General features: G+C 37.0%; 2 protein-coding genes across 12 annotated transcripts in view; one reads left to right on the forward strand and one right to left on the reverse strand.

The window, feature by feature from the left end:
• Positions 1–3159, forward strand: part of LOC132916420 (protein tweety) — a 39980-nt gene extending 36821 nt beyond the window's left edge. For 5 of the 9 annotated variants that reach the window (XM_060976406.1, XM_060976408.1, XM_060976405.1 and 2 more), the window contains 5 exons: positions 366–797; positions 1013–1114; positions 1186–1428; positions 2586–2779; positions 2860–3159. In XM_060976406.1, the coding sequence (XP_060832389.1) occupies positions 366–797; positions 1013–1114; positions 1186–1428; positions 2586–2757 (949 nt within the window). In that variant the 3' untranslated portion in view covers positions 2758–2779; positions 2860–3159. Of the gene's footprint in view, positions 1–365; positions 798–1012; positions 1115–1185; positions 1429–2585; positions 2780–2839 lie in introns of all 9 variants that reach the window. The other 4 variants (XM_060976410.1, XM_060976412.1, XM_060976413.1 and 1 more) reach the window with 4 other exon arrangements.
• Positions 3160–10163: 7004 nt separating this feature from the next.
• LOC132916419 (pyridoxal-dependent decarboxylase domain-containing protein 1) lies at positions 10164–15067 on the reverse strand. 3 transcript variants are annotated; one of them, XM_060976402.1, is made up of 10 exons: positions 14849–15067; positions 14542–14727; positions 13618–14031; positions 13265–13546; positions 13112–13174; positions 11888–12124; positions 11469–11813; positions 11098–11383; positions 10754–11011; positions 10164–10671 (listed from the first exon to the last, which is right to left on the reverse strand). In XM_060976402.1, the coding sequence occupies exons 1-10, from the start codon at positions 14912–14914 to the stop codon at positions 10421–10423; spliced, it is 2388 nt and encodes a 795-aa protein (XP_060832385.1). In that variant the 5' UTR covers positions 14915–15067; the 3' UTR covers positions 10164–10420. The 3 variants fall into 3 exon arrangements, with proteins under 3 accessions (XP_060832385.1, XP_060832387.1, XP_060832384.1); XM_060976404.1 differs by having other exon boundaries at positions 11098–11371; positions 13112–13183; XM_060976401.1 differs by having other exon boundaries at positions 13112–13183.
• Between the last annotated feature and the right edge of the window lie 545 nt (positions 15068–15612).

Genomic DNA, 15612 nt, shown 5'->3' on the forward strand with positions numbered 1-15612 from the left:
GTTTCTTTTCTTTCGTATGTCTAGCAAAAACCGTGCGAAAACAGGGTCCTCCTGTCCGACTGGATTCAACTCTCTTAAATTACTACGTTTTTGTGCCTTCTCACAGCTGCGAACGAACGAACGAACGAACGAATGATGGTAATCTTGCATCGGTAAATTTCAGAAACGTCTTGACGATGCTGAAAGTTAGAGATAGGATCAGAATCGCTTTGAACATAATTTAACGACACGATACGATAATATTTCATAATATTTCATGGTAATATGAATAAATATCAAGTAAAAATGTTTGAAAAATATGGAAATAATAGATGGATTAATTCTGGTTACTCTAATAATCGTTTGCCTCGAAATCTTCCTTTCAGATTTTCCGTGTTTGGATTATTTGCGGTGATAGTCTCGTGGTTGATGGCTTCGCTGTATCTCGCAACTTCAGTGGCCTTAGGTGATCTCTGCGTGTCCCCAGACGGTTACCTAACCAGAGCGGTACCGGCCACTCTAGCCTCTGAGGTTCTTTCCTATTACACGCACTGTGAGAACACGCGCAATAATCCATTCAGCCAGAGATTAAACGACGGTCAAATCGCGGCAAACAACATGAGAGACAACATGAGTACCGTGACCAGGTTGGCACTGGAACTATTCAAGGAACAACAATTGCAGCCGAAATTGACCAGCCTTTCGATCGACGTGAACACCGTAAACAAGCTCATGTCGGGATTAACGACGTTACTTGATTGCAAGCCTCTTCACAAACAATACGTTCATGCTGCGAAGAGCTTATGTCATTTAGGATTGTGAGTTTGGCCCTATTTTTTTACATGTATCATAAATTCTCAGAATGGTACGAAACGCGAATGTACGATTCAGACTATCGATCACGTTGTTTCTATGGTATTTTGTTTAAACTGTTTACCTGCTGCGAAATGATTGATCGCAGAAGGTTAAAACACTCCATTAACTATGCGAGATGTAATTAAAGAAATACCGTAACACCGTTAAAATTCTTCAGATACGGACTAACTTTCATGCTGTTGGCGAGCTTAGTCGCGGGACTGTTCTTCACAGTGCTAGTTTGGGTAGACTCGCACACTTGGATCTATATTCGAAAACGGTGAGTGTGTACGTTTAACGCAACTAAAAGATACAACACGCGGAGTATGATTAACGAGGACTTTGTTCTAGAAGAGATTACCATCAAGTCGATGAGCAGGACCCGTATCTACCGCCATCGGCAGCTTCGCAGGCGATAGCAGCGCGGACCCTTCGAGGCCAAGGGTCGTACCCGCCTACAGCCCCTTCTGTATTTTATCCGAATGCTCATGGCACTCAAAATACCATTAAGCAGCCTCTCTTGCTAACGCCGCCCCCGCCGTCCTACGCTACTGCGACTGCTCGAGCACGTCAGCTGCACGAGAGCATGCTAAAGTTTGTGCATGAGATTTTATTCAGTTTCATTTATTAGCTGTCGTCTACCTTTATCGTACACGAACCTTCCGGTTGTTCAAATAAACGTCGGTTTAGGAAGGGAACGCTCAAAGAAGATAGTTATTAGCGTGGAAGTTATTAAGCCATAATTTCGAATTAATGGGAAGATCGTAAGTGGGCTAATAAGAACGTGAATTTAAGTAGTACCAGATTATTAAACTTGAGCTTCATAAACGGGCTAATTATGGAACTGCATTTAATACGATAAAGGTTGAACGTTAAGTGAACTGCGACAGTTCGTCAAATTAATTTTATGATGCGGTTTGAAGTGGGATTTAATTTTATGACGAATGTTCTTTCGGATCATGCGAAAAGTTGGCACTTAATCCCTTTTCATAACTGTCATCAAATTGAAGACTTGATGTGAGAACCATGAAATTTTCAACGGATCAATTGTGAATTACATAGTTATTTCATATTAACGAACGTACAGATGTTACATCAAATCTTTACTTATTCGCTTTACATAGACGATGTGTTTTTTATTGGATTTTATGAGATGCATTCATTTTCCATTTTTACCAGTGTGTTGAATCAATTCAGTTTACAGTTTACGATGTGATTTGTTTATGTCGATAGATACTATGTTAGGTCTGAATGTTGCTTTAATTGTTCACAACACTCTGGTGGCAATAATGCAAACAATATGGTACAGCTATTGATCTTTCAATCCTTACAATGAAATGAACGAAATCGCATAATCGCTTGAAGACGAATTAATCATGGTTATCGCCAATTATATTTCAGGACAATAACTGTACAATCGTTTGGTTTCCTCTTTGGTGTTCTTACAGCATTCTGTCAGTTTAAATTTTTTTAAATATTCATATAGATATGTTTCTCAATTTTCTCTATTACTTTTTCTAATCGATGTTTAAAGCAAGGAAGAGAGTTCGTTTTTGCCTTTTTCTATACATGGAAACATTAGCGATAGTATGCTTTTGCGCGTGTTTTCATTTTTCATAACGTTCGTGTTTAGATTGTTTTACGAGATGAACGAATGATACAGAGTTTTCTCGATAGGAACTAGACATCAGAGAACCGTCCGAGAGAAAGATAATGCTGCAACTTTGTTCGTTTCGATTTGCCATTTACAGAGGTGGGGGTATTAACGGGAGCGGAGGAGGCGGGGATCACAAATCGTCTCAGCATAATCAGCAATCGACAGGTGGACGAGCTGAGCACCGTTCTGGGCTCGGAGATCAACCTGGCCAGTACGCGACTTTGAGCAAACAGTGCAAGACCCTCGAGTCAAGTGACTTTTACTGAGGGCACGCCCCCGCAGGGCCCGGTAATTTCACCGTTAATCTTTTCTTCAATTTAAATACAAGTCTCAAATTTTGAAATGAAGGTTCTGTTTCGGAATCGTAGGTAGAGAACCACCTTGGACACCAAGCGTGGCGTCCTTCACCGGTACCCTGTCTCACAACTCTCACGGACCTGCTCATCTGGCCACGTTCCAAGACTCTCGCAAAACACAGACTCTAGACCCGAAGAATCTAGCGAATCTAAAAAGAGGCCCGACTCCAGCTTGGAATCAGAATCGCCCGTTGCCACCAAATCCCAGCAGTCAACCGACCTGGGAGTTCGAGTCTCGTTCGCAGACCAATATGAATCAGTTTCGATCCCTGGTACGAAACAAGACGCCAAACATTCGGATTCAAGACCAAATGCAAGATCAGGTGCGAACATTAGATAGAAATTTCACTAGGAATCAGTTCAACGGTACGACGCAAAACAATGCTGTACCAAATATGTACGGAACGTATAATCGAGCGCAATCGAGGCAAGAAAACAAGTCAACAGTGGCGACGTTGAGTCAAGTACAGGGTAGCGATCCCAATTTGTACGCCGTAACGGAATTATAAAATCAAACGACACACCAAACGCATAAAAACTGCCATTATTAAGATTTTTGGAATATCGTCCGATGGAAAGTTCGCTGTGGTCACTTTCACTGAATGTTTATTAAAAAATTTAAATCGTCAATGCACAATATCATTGTCCCAAAGGACTACTTTTGAAAGCGACCAAGCACCAACGTGCATATTTTCATATATGCCTTCTTATTTTATACGCTAAACCCGAAGAAGAATGGCTCAATCGTTTGGTAACTTTTGATAAGAATCACGAACATTTATATACGTTTAAACGTAAGATTTCATAAAGGGTCTACGTTTTAAGAGTACAATCGGTGGAAACTGCGGAGCTAGAGTTTTCACCCATGCTTTCCGCAACGATATTCAGAATTTTCGGGGAATCAAAACAAAAGGAGATAAAGAGCAAGATCATACATGTTTTATAACTATACGATAACCATTCGCACATTTAACATTTCTCATCAGTTTCACGAACGAAAAGGATGAAAAACAATAAAGGAATTGCTATACCAACGAGTAAGAGTTTTGACGAAGATAGTTGTGTAAGGAAGAGTGGCGACCCAACCGAGAAGGTCGACGAGTAACGTGAGTTAGGAAAAATGGGGGCAAAAAAGAATTTTAGAATCGGAAAGATCACCAGCGGGATGATGTATATCGCATTGTAAAAATTCGCGTTGAAATTGAAAAGCGATTAAAAAAGGTAAAAAGGATTCATTTACATTGATAATCGAAGTATATTTACATGAATATTACTATATGAAATTTTCTGTGGAAACTTGGAAAACACTAATACGATCACTTTTCTTCTTATCGTTTATTTGTTCGAAACGATGAATATTTAGACCTGCGAGGTCTTGAGTACCCCAAGATTTCGTATTTGTATATCATGTACAGTAATTCTTATCATTCTACGTTAGTTTATTCTGTAAATGATTATTGCTTCTTGATCGAGCAGACGAATGATACGTTATGCTAGCAAAGAAGTTGATTGCCATATTTATTATTGCTTGTTAATTATTCATTTTCATTAACATCACACAAGAAAGCACAATTGTACACATAAAGTATTAGTATGTATAAATCGCCTACAAGGAAGATGCAGAGAACACGTTTTTCAGGCATCTTTGAAGATGCTGGAAGTTTGTTAAATTCCGTTTGAACGTTTCATATTCATGAAGATAATTTATGCTGTTAATTTTTAGTCGTTATCGTGGCCTACTACTTTCTCTTATATATAATCGTTCTAAGCTACGTGCATCGTTACTTGCCCATGCAAAGTCATCTCATTCCGACATTTCAGTTCCGTCTCTTTTTAAAACGATATCGTACCGAGCTATAAAGGTGAAACTTTTTGAACAACTTTTTACACGAATTATACGGCGATTATACCAAATGTAAACGATATTCCACGACACAACTTTTATATACTTTTGTATACTTTTTATCGAAGAAAGCACGAGACAGAATTATTATTGATTTTTCGGTGAACCATCTCAGTATACAGTTTATACGTTTGCGAGATAAGTATATACATATTAACATAAGAAGTTACCGCACGAAATACAGAACGAGTGATATGAATATATAAATATATATATATATAAATATATATATCATATATTATATATATATGTGTATGTATATTTATCAAAGTTAATATTTAAAGTTCGCAACGAGAAGATGAGTGTTCGTGAATTTCTATCGCAAAATACATCACGATGAACCGAAACGAGAAAACTAACGATAACCGTCGAAGAAACGGATTAAAAAGAAGAAACAAAAAGTTCTGCCAATACTCAGGCAAGCATACGTTTTTAAGTACAAACACGGTGAAAGCGCAAGCGTTATGTACGTCAGGTCTTTTTTCATTTTTTATATATGACGAAAGTTCTAGAATCATCTGGTGTATTGATATCGAGTATCCAGATTGCATTTCACGAATTTATCCTTCGAGCGAGAGGATGTTCTTTCGATGATGTTCTTGAAGGATAGATCGATGAGAATACCAATTAATCAATGATTCACACACACGCGCGCACGCGCGCCCATACACACACGATGTTAACTTAGATCATTAAAATTTGAACGAAGAAATTATCGACAGCCAGAATATTTTTTCTTTTCTTTCTCTATGTATATTTACTGTTTAAAAAGTTCAGTGAGAGACTTCGCAAATATACTCGAAGCAATTATCGTTGCACGATGATGGTATTCTCGTCGATCGGAACAAAGTTTTCGTAATATCGGTGTTTTTCAACCGAATAGGAAATAAAAGAAAAAATCGAGATTGAATTATTTGCGGAGCGCAAAGTCTTCCTTGTAACGGTACTCCTAGTCGAAGGGGTCCGAACGAGATCATTCGCGATCGATGAAGATAACTGCAACGAACCAGCGGACGACTTTATATTCCGCATCCTATTCAGCGAAAACGTGTGTAAATAGGCAGTAATACGATAGGCGTATAAGGTTGCCGAGGAAATGCGAGGAAGAAAAAAAAAAAAAAAAAAAAAAAAAGAAATGGAATGAAAAAGGAAGAAGAATATTAAGAAGAAGGAACAAGAAGATGTACGTGTGATATAACTTAAATTTAGGTGTTACAAATTTTACACAGAGATAATATCGTTCTCCTCTGCCGTTTTCTTTCGTTTCTTATCGTTTCTTCGCTTATAAGGAGGAACAAGAGGGGGGAAACGTGCGGCGATATCGCTGAGACGGAGAGCCGCCATTACCGAAGAAATGTTTTACTATTCGTTTACGTTTACACGATATTATCAAGAGAGTTTAGAGGAGGAAATACGATTTTACGTTCACTGTTCGCAACGAGCATAGAAACGGTGTAGGTAGAAAAAGCATGATTAGGTATAAACACGTTTGATCCATTGTACATAGTTGTAATATTTATTAAAGTGCATAAAGTGCATAGAGTATAGCGACACATAGATTTAGCCATTAATTGATCATAATCTTAAGATCGAATCGACGAACGAGATCGGAAACGAATTAGAGCGTGCGTATGTGTGTGTACATGTGAACTTCGTTTTCTTGAATTTATCGAAGAAAAGGAACATCCTAGTCAGTGAGAAAAACAAAGGTTTTTCTTTTCGTACACGTTCGACTTTGTCCGGCAGTTGCATACGACAGAGTTTCTTGCCAAACTTTTCCACATGGCTCAATTTTTCAGACGTTTTCTAGAAGAGTTCTTTATACCTTGAATTCATGTATTTCTCTTAATTTTAAATATTCTACTTAATTAACTATCGATGAGGAAGAATTTAGCTGACAAGGGAAAATCTTTGGATCAAAATGAATTTCTCGTCGTTCTTAGATTTTAAGCGAAGTTGCTAATCTCGAGTACGTGAAGCAAAACACGAGCGACATCGTACGATGATCTTCGTATGTCCCTTTTGAGTCTCGGCTGGTACGATGGGGTTGGATAATATATATATATACATACATATATATATATGTATGTATGTATATATATATATATATCTTGTATACTGCAATATCTTTTTATGTAAAAGTGTATATATTTTTATTTTCGTTTTATTTTAATAAAGATTAACTAGAGATTCTTTGCGAATAATTTAAAAATAAAAAGTATTTTTAGTTTCTATCGTATATTTTATTGACTCCATCGCATCGTTGTCGCTGAGTATCGAGAGTGTCGAGTATTATTTAAAATTTTTAATTAATCAAATGATAGAGTATTTAAGTTCTAGTAGGTTAAACAAAAGTGGGGAGCAAAGAATAAAGAATTAACGTAGAAAGACACTGTGTGAACACAGTCGACGCGAGACAGTCGAAAGAAAAACCTTGACCAGTCTCTGTCGTCTTCAAGACTGTTAAAAAAACGCGCAAACGGGATCAACACGGTATTTTCCGGATTTACGAAACAAATACCTTTGCACGATTCGAGAGGATCGTATGATAAAAAGGGAAGACTATCTTGTATTTTCTTCTCGAAAATATCTTTGTATGTTCTAATCGGAATCGGCCTGACACGAAAGTCTGAGTAAATCCTCGTCTCTCAAAGAGGAGGGCAGATCCACGAATTCGCGAGAGAGACTCGAAAATATCGATAAATTCTAAATATACGTGCACGTAGTCTAGATGGTCGTTGACGAAACTTTAATTCTAATCCTTTGTCAATTTGTATCATTGTATCGAGCAGCAACCTGCACGAGATCAAATTGAGAACCACTTTATCCGATGAGTACAACCGTATTTAATTTTTCGCATCATTTTGATACAGTGTAAATGGCGTGAAAGAGAGTTATATGTGTACGAATGTATGATAGGGAGAGAGCGAGAGAGAACTAATTATTTTCAGAGGCGTTGATATATATAGTGGAAATATAGTACGAATATAGGACGTAAAAAAATCTTCTCTAATCGGTGCATTGTTCTGGCCTATGAAACTTTTTAATTAATTTAACTAAGAACCTTTAATGAGATTAGATGATAAGGAAAAACAAATCAAACGTCAAGATTATCGAACGAGATAACGTTTCGATTTTCACGAGGGCTAATTTTCCAAAACTGGATCCATGACGAATGTACGATCGATTCTCGAAAGGTGCCGGTTTCCAATGAGATAATGTTTCGTTGGAACGCGCACGTTCTCTTTACACGAAATAGATCCTTTAACACGATAATCACAATTTCTTTCAAACACGGATATTGACAAATTTTCGTTAATAATTTAAGTCAAGACTTAAATTCTGAAAAACTTGGTATTCATTCAACGCGAACCTAACGCAGGAAATATTCGCCACTTAGAACTAGAAAGTTTAGATCCGATAAATTTCGTTCGTATAATAGACTATACAGTGTGTATGATTTCACGGATCAAATCTCAGCAATAAATGTAAAATTATCGTTTACGAACTTCTCAATAATATCTATTCGAATATCAAACAGCATTTAATCGATTAATATCACATTTAATAAATAATCGTTTTATATCTTACACACATAAATTACAGCTAAGAAACAGTCGGTTTGTTGGAAAAAAGAAATATCGCACCGAATTGCACACACTGTACAGTTCAAGATATAATGTACGCACTCGAATGAAAGAAATTTTAACGCGATCGTTGGGTGTACATCGATGAACACGTTCGTTCGTTCGTTCGACCAAAAAGAAAGAAAATGAAATGCAACTGAGATCTTTGGACCTTGGAAATATCGATTCACGAAAATAATAGAGGGTATCTCCCTTTGTTCTTGTGTTTCTTCTCTCTCGACGTACGAAAGAGGTTTAGTCACAAAGTGTGCAGAGGCTATTGAGATTTTACGTAAGTTTAAGATTTCTATGGTGTTTTTGTACGCGCGGAAAGATGCATTCTCAAGCGTGTATTGTAAAGAGAATTCTTTGAGAGGCATATATAAAGAGCAAAACGAAACTCGTTAATCGATACCGTTTTTGTGCATTGCGAATTACGTCTAATTGCCATATTCCAGACTTAATTCCTCCTATTGTAATGGTAACACGAATATTATGAAGAGAGAAAATAAAAAGACATAAGATCCACCGTTGTCTACGTTCAAATAACACCATTGCTCCCTCTATGATGTATAATCTATACAAAGCATACTCCTTTTAGATGGATGTTTGATTTTTAATCGATGAAGCAATGGAAAATTATCCTAGATCTTTAAAAAGTCGTTTTAAAAAATGTAATAATTACATCTTACATTCTCTTAAATACCATCTATACGTAATTTCCTAATTACATGTAACGATCTAACTTCCTTTGTCCCTTTCGAGGAAATGTTCTACATTCTTAAAAAAATTTTAGTTTCAATTTAAAAAAGCAGTCAAAAACTTGAAGTTTAGTTAAGATCATTTATTGAATGCAGTACTTTATTAAAACAATTTTGGTACATAAATATACATACATTTAATTTAATTTCTTTTCATTCAATGTAGCTATCAACAATTTACCAAATACTGTAATAATGTGAACGTATTTCTTATGGTCTTTTAACACAACAGAGTTAAGTAATTCCTATTCCGTTCCAATTACACATTATTACATCGTAACAATCCAAATTGCTTGAATGTAACTTTACATTATCGCTCTCTCTCTCTCTCTTTGGTTATCGTTCTAATATCGAAACATTATTCTGGTTTTCCTTCCTTTTTTACACGCTTTGTTAGATGTTTAAAGAAAAGCTTAATTTTCTTAAATAAATTTTACAACGCGTGCGTAATACCTTCTTTTTTAAATGCTCGAAGCAATCGCGACTTTATTATGTACGTGTTTTTTTTTCCGTTATTAATGTATGTTGTGCTTCATGAAGAAAGAACTCGCAAATAAAATGTAAAAAATGTAGTTTGTAAAGTAAAATGTGGGAAAATATAATGAAGGTCTGGTTGATAAATTTATTCAGAACGTATGTGCACATATCGATGTAAAACACTGTTGTTGGAAATTTAAATAGTCAATTGTTCAATTTATATAGTTTTATTGTAATATCGATACTCATTCGATAAACTAAAAATTTAACGGCAACTCTTTTCATGTTGCGTTATGAAAGTAAGAAGATACGCTTCTGATACTTGTGCTACGAGAGAGATACTTTAATAAATAAAGAATTTATCTTATTTATCTAATTTATCACTTGTTATCAAATTAACTCGTAGTAAGGCCAACATTTTTGCTTATTATCAGTCTAATAAGTACACAAGCCATCTTCGATAGACCTTGCAAATATCCATGAAATTAAATTGTCAATGAAAGTAATAAAACGAGTAAGATAGAAACGAATAATACGACTAATGCAAGATGACAGAAAAGTAGCATAAAATAGTTTATTGAAAAAAGAAAGACAGGGAGGATAGCGTGGCTTTACCTTTGTCGATTTATTAAGCTCCTCAACGCTTTAGAAACGCTAATTCTTTTGCTGTGCTCTGAGAATGTAAAGGGTAGCTTCTACCGAAAACGCTCGATCGTTTCACCTAGAGTATCACTCCTTTGCCAAGTTCAGGGATTTGAACTTAACGAACTGAATCTTCTTCGATTAATCGTATCGTTTAATGTTCACTACGACTTCACCTCACCGGATTCTTCTTTTACTTGCGGGTGAGGCACGGTGTTTGTGATTACAGAGATACTTTTGCCGCTCTGTAAACTGGAATGGCTCGATGAACGACTATGACTTTGGCTACCAGCGCCAACTGGAGTCTGTACAAGGGGCTGCGGTGGAGTTCTAGCGCCAGATCCATTAATCACCATGGAGTTTGGTTGTAATTGCATGTGATATTTGTAAATATTCTCTGTACTCTCGACAACTCCTAGATGCGAAAAATATGTCATTAAATAATTAATTAATTATGGATACGTAAAGAAAGTTTAACGTGTAAATAAAGTATATACCGGCTTGTAAATTTAAACTACGTCCACGAACTCCAGTTTCTTTCGAAGGTGGACTCCACCAATTGACGAAAGTTCCAACAACTGGCACGTGTCTAAGAATACCTTCTTGCCATAATTTTTCTGCATTTTCTCTTTCCAAGTCCGTCTGTGCTGCTTCGATGCCTCTTTTCACCACTTCGGATATAGTATCCAATAGCTTGGAGCTAGCTTCCATTTTTTGACCGACTTGTAGAACCAAGGATAGTAATTCGACCACATCTGTGAAAAATTATATTTTCTTTCAAGTCCGCATGCTAGATAAACCCAAACCAACTGTGGAACAAGAAATGTAAATCTTCGCTCACCTGTATCTTGTGTAACCATACCAAATCGTACACAAGCTAAGCCGTCGGCGCCTTCTCCTAAAGAAAATGCCGCGTCTGTGTCCTGTAAAGTTTCGACTAATTGCGTGTTTAATCTGTTCAATTCCTCTTTTGCCTGATCGGTCATAACGTGGATCCAAGTAGGAGGTGCGTATCGTACACCGCCTAAACCTGCCCAATCAGGCATTTCTACGAAATGTAAAGAGTCATTCTCTGAGACTAATCGCACGAACGTTGCTTTATGCTCAACCGTTGCCTCTAATATTTCCTATTATGCAAGTGGTACTGATTAGTTGACAAATAATTGTAACGACCTTAACTGCGTATGATCGTCACCTTTAAAATATACTCACCATCTGCTGTTCCAAACAAGCTATTACGTTATCTATATCCTCGGTCGTAGGAGGTTCGTCTGGATTTTCTAGAGGACAAATACGAATCGCAATACCATGATGTTCTATTTCACACAGCTCTATTTGTACGTTTTCGATGTCTCTTTGAAGAATTTGTCCCAACCAGGAATTTAATCTATCGTAATAAGGAGGAACACGTTCTGTTGTCTGTGAATCCCTGTCTGCAGGTACAAATTGAAACACTAATACACTGGCTACAGCTTCGAATAGTTGTGGATTATTCACGGGGTTGGTTAGGAGCTCGTTTATGGTATAGGACCCTGTTTCTCCTCCGGGTGGTTGACTCTGCAAAACAAACCGTACGATTTGGAACGAAAATTCGAATTATAAAACAGGATATCGTTGTTCGGATCAATTACCAGTATCCTTATGCAAGGGAATTTCTTAATTTTATTGTATAATTCCTCCACAGCCAAAAAGCATCTCTTTAATCTATTATGTACACCGTCTCTACCTAACACTTGCAACGTGGCCCACAAGGGTAAAGTGGGTAAACGTCTTGACAACGAATCTGTCATTAAACCCGACACCAGAGACAAAGTTGTGTCTCTTGGATTAGGTCGACCACCTTTCGTATCTATTAATCTATACAATGTCTATGTATACATTAAGAAAAATTTCAACAATACCTAAACAGTTTTTCAACCGAATGTATATATATATGTCGGAGATAAAAGGACACCGCCCCCCCCCCCCCGTTGGAGTTACTTGGAAAACCTTAATACCGTAGCATTTACGAAATAACCCAAACACAGTCATTCGAAACCTGAGACAATGAGCTTAGGCTCGAGGCGACAACCGGTCCACCTTTTTTTTTTTTTAATTTATTTTGGTTTTTACAATTTGTCCTGAAGGACATTTGGTAAAGTGTTATATCTCATTGGTAATAAAAAAAAATAAAAATAAATATAGCATGTGGGTGGCTACCCCCAGCAGGGTGCCAACTTCGTGTTTGCTGAGTTATATCTTTTATGAGGTCTATTGGGTGTTTCCTTCTTAATCTTCTTGCGATGTTTGTTGTGTTGTTCGTTTCCGCTACCAGCTGGTTCGGGTGTGTTTCTATTCTTTCTCTGTATCTTTTTGCGAGTCTGGCAATCTCCTCCTTGACAGTTGATATTCCCAGGTCTTTTCGTATATCCTCGTTTCTAACGTACCATGGGGCGTTTACTATCGTTCTAAGGATTTTAACTTGCATTGTTTCGATTTTGGTTATATGGCTCATTGCTGCTGTTCCCCATAGTGGAATTCCATATGTCCAGATTGGTTTTATTATTATTTTGTATATTTTTAGTTTGTTTTCTGTGCTTAGTTTGGATTTTCGGCTTGTTAACCAGTGCATTTGTCTCCTTGCTGTCTGTATTTTGTCTATTATTTTGTCGAAGCAAAGTATATTCGTTATCACGTGGACCGTGAATTCGCCATATCGAACCTAGGGTCATTGTCATTAGCGTCTAGTTACCGCGGCCGCTTGTCAATCTTGTACCAACTATATCTGTGTAATAAACGTTTGTACAACAATAATGAACAACACCGGCGAAGACTCATTACACGCCCCTAACGCCAACCCGTATATAAAAGGATACTACTACCGGTAGTGATGGTATACCAAGCCATATTCCAAGAGGTAACGTAACGCTATCTGCGATCTTCGAAGGCTGAAAATCAAGAAAAAGTCCGTATATTACACATTTTTAACATAAAAAATAAAATAAAATAAATACTAAATATGAACACACCAGATCCTTCGCAGAATTATTTAACGCTAACGCGGCTAAAGAATGACCTCTAAGGTGAAGCCAGACATTGTATTTATCGCAAATTGCACGCAATCTAGCGATATTGTCGCAGTGTCCCGTTAATACTGAACCCGCCTCTGCCAATACCAGGAGCGGTGTCACGCTATTTGATTGCGTGTCTTCCGCGAGTCGGCGTTCCAAAGCTGACACGTCCATGCTATATCGCGATCCAAACATTGTGTTATGGGGGATGGGTCTTACGCAATGAAGTGGCAAAGAAAGCTAAAAAAGAGAACACAAATCTATGGTTATACGTCCACATTTTTTCCGAATCAGACTGTAAGTCTATATACCTGTTTGCACAGATGTTGAACCACACCTAAAGGTGCGACCACAGAACTGTAAATTAAAGGTGGTGAGGCCGCAAGCGCGGTGAAACCTTCCTCCATATACCGATGATATTTTCTGTGTAGAGCCAACCTGGTCACTCTGACTAAACCTTCCAGATGATCTTCGTGAAACGAAGAGGCGCAATCGACGAAACGGAAAATATGACTTAGCCATCTGGTTGTATCTGCGGTCAATCGACCGGCTAATCTCTGAGCGTGTGATTTTGGAAGTGCGAGCGCATAAGCAGAAACAGTGTGTGCGATTAACGCTAATTTTGCTGGCTTTGTTAATGTTGGTAAAGTAGTCACTTGACTCGTTGCTGTTTCCGTTGTATCATCTTTCACCTCTTGGGGAGCATCTTCGTGAATTACCAAGTCCTGTAAAAATGATTTATAATTAAATTTCGAGATTTTCCAAGAGTATAATTACAATCACTAAATAGAAATATATGTGTATGAACAAGGTACTTTATAATAAATACATGGTCGTGAGTGTAACTCAAATTACGTACATTTTAATGAAAATTGAATAATGTTTACCTATTACAATTAATATATCTATTACTACATCCAATAAAAAGTAAATACAAATCGAAACATGTTTGTAAGAACATCACGAAATCATATATGAAAAGTGAGAATGAAGCCCTGATGTGAATGTGTCAAAATTTTTGAAAAATTTTACATTTCTTGGAAGATACGTTCAATTTAAATAATTGAAAAAAAGAGCGGCAGCTTCCAATTCTATAAGAACAGTTAAACGATTCGTAACAATCATAGAGCCACGTGACGAATATTCGCACAGATTGGACCAATCAACACGCAAATCTAAGAGAAACGGCGAATAACCGTGAACTAATGGTTTCTGCTAGCATCGTATTTACTTACCTGAATTAAAGTTAATATTTCGTCGGGAGTTTTTGATTGCGAGAGGAACCCAGAGGGATTGTTCCAGGTGGTACCGCCACCGTCAGCCTCCTTTTCGACAGCTTCCTCGAGCCTCGATATCACCTGCGAAGCTTGAAACTCTAATGCAGCTACTTCGTTTGACGTAGACCCATCTCCGGTACTGACCTGTCAAAATGATCAAAAAAGACCGGGATAATATGGTATTGTCGATATCAAGATTTCTTTCGACACTTCGAAAGCTACTATTACGTTATCACGCACTGTCTTGATCACGGCTGACACGAACCTCGAGTATGTTTTGCACTATACTTTCCATCGTCGCTTTATCGTTTGTGTCAGTCTCTTCAGCCATCGTGGCAAAAGTCGTCGTGGCGCAGTACCGTCGCAATGCAACTTCCGTTCACCACCGATAACCACTAACAAAATTTGCACAGTTTCCACTCTACGGTTAAAGATAGATTTTATGTAGATGTATACCCACGAAATACTTTAGATACACTTTAGATTCGATAAAAGTTATTTTATATTCTTCTTCTGGCATTAACTGAAAAGTAAAGAGACGACTAGCATAGTTAGTTGTACGGCCCTTATTTTATCGATATAGCTCTTATCGCAGTGCCAGTTGTTCAATTCGTTGATTAACTGAAATGCAGTACTTTGCATACGTATCAGCTTATCAACGTACATGTGGTTTTAATTTAAACAAAGGATTTCAAATGAACATTAAAAATATGTTAGTTATTTGCCAATGTTCGAAGAAACTCTTATTAACGCGATTAGGTTTTTTTAGTCAACGTTTTTTCCGATTTTATTTTTTATTAGATTAGTATTTATTAGAAATGGAAGTTACGTTTATTTGAAAACATGTAATTGATAATATTAAATAAATGAATGTTAAAGTTCAGTTTTTTTATTTCACATTATGGTATTTTGTATAATTCCAAATTATTTATATGATCAAAATTATTAAAATTTTTTATATAACAATAGTGCAAAGCATAATTTAAATGTACATTTATCTTTATTTGTAAGATTTACGTACGAACAATG

This window comes from Bombus pascuorum, chromosome 2 (assembly GCF_905332965.1).
Source record: "Bombus pascuorum chromosome 2, iyBomPasc1.1, whole genome shotgun sequence".
NCBI classification, from domain to species: Eukaryota; Metazoa; Arthropoda; class Insecta; order Hymenoptera; family Apidae; genus Bombus; species Bombus pascuorum.

Bases quoted from the DNA above. Each gene is read 5' to 3' on its own strand.
- LOC132916419 (XM_060976401.1), bottom strand. From the start codon at position 14,914: ATGGCTGAAGAGACTGACACAAACGATAAAGCGACGATGGAAAGTATA. The intron at 11,814-11,887 runs GTAATTGATCCG...TTTGTTTTGCAG, and splicing joins TCCCTTGCATAAGGATACTG to AGTCAACCACCCGGAGGAGA. The intron at 11,384-11,468 runs GTGAGTATATTT...CTTGCATAATAG, and splicing joins CTTGTTTGGAACAGCAGATG to GAAATATTAGAGGCAACGGT.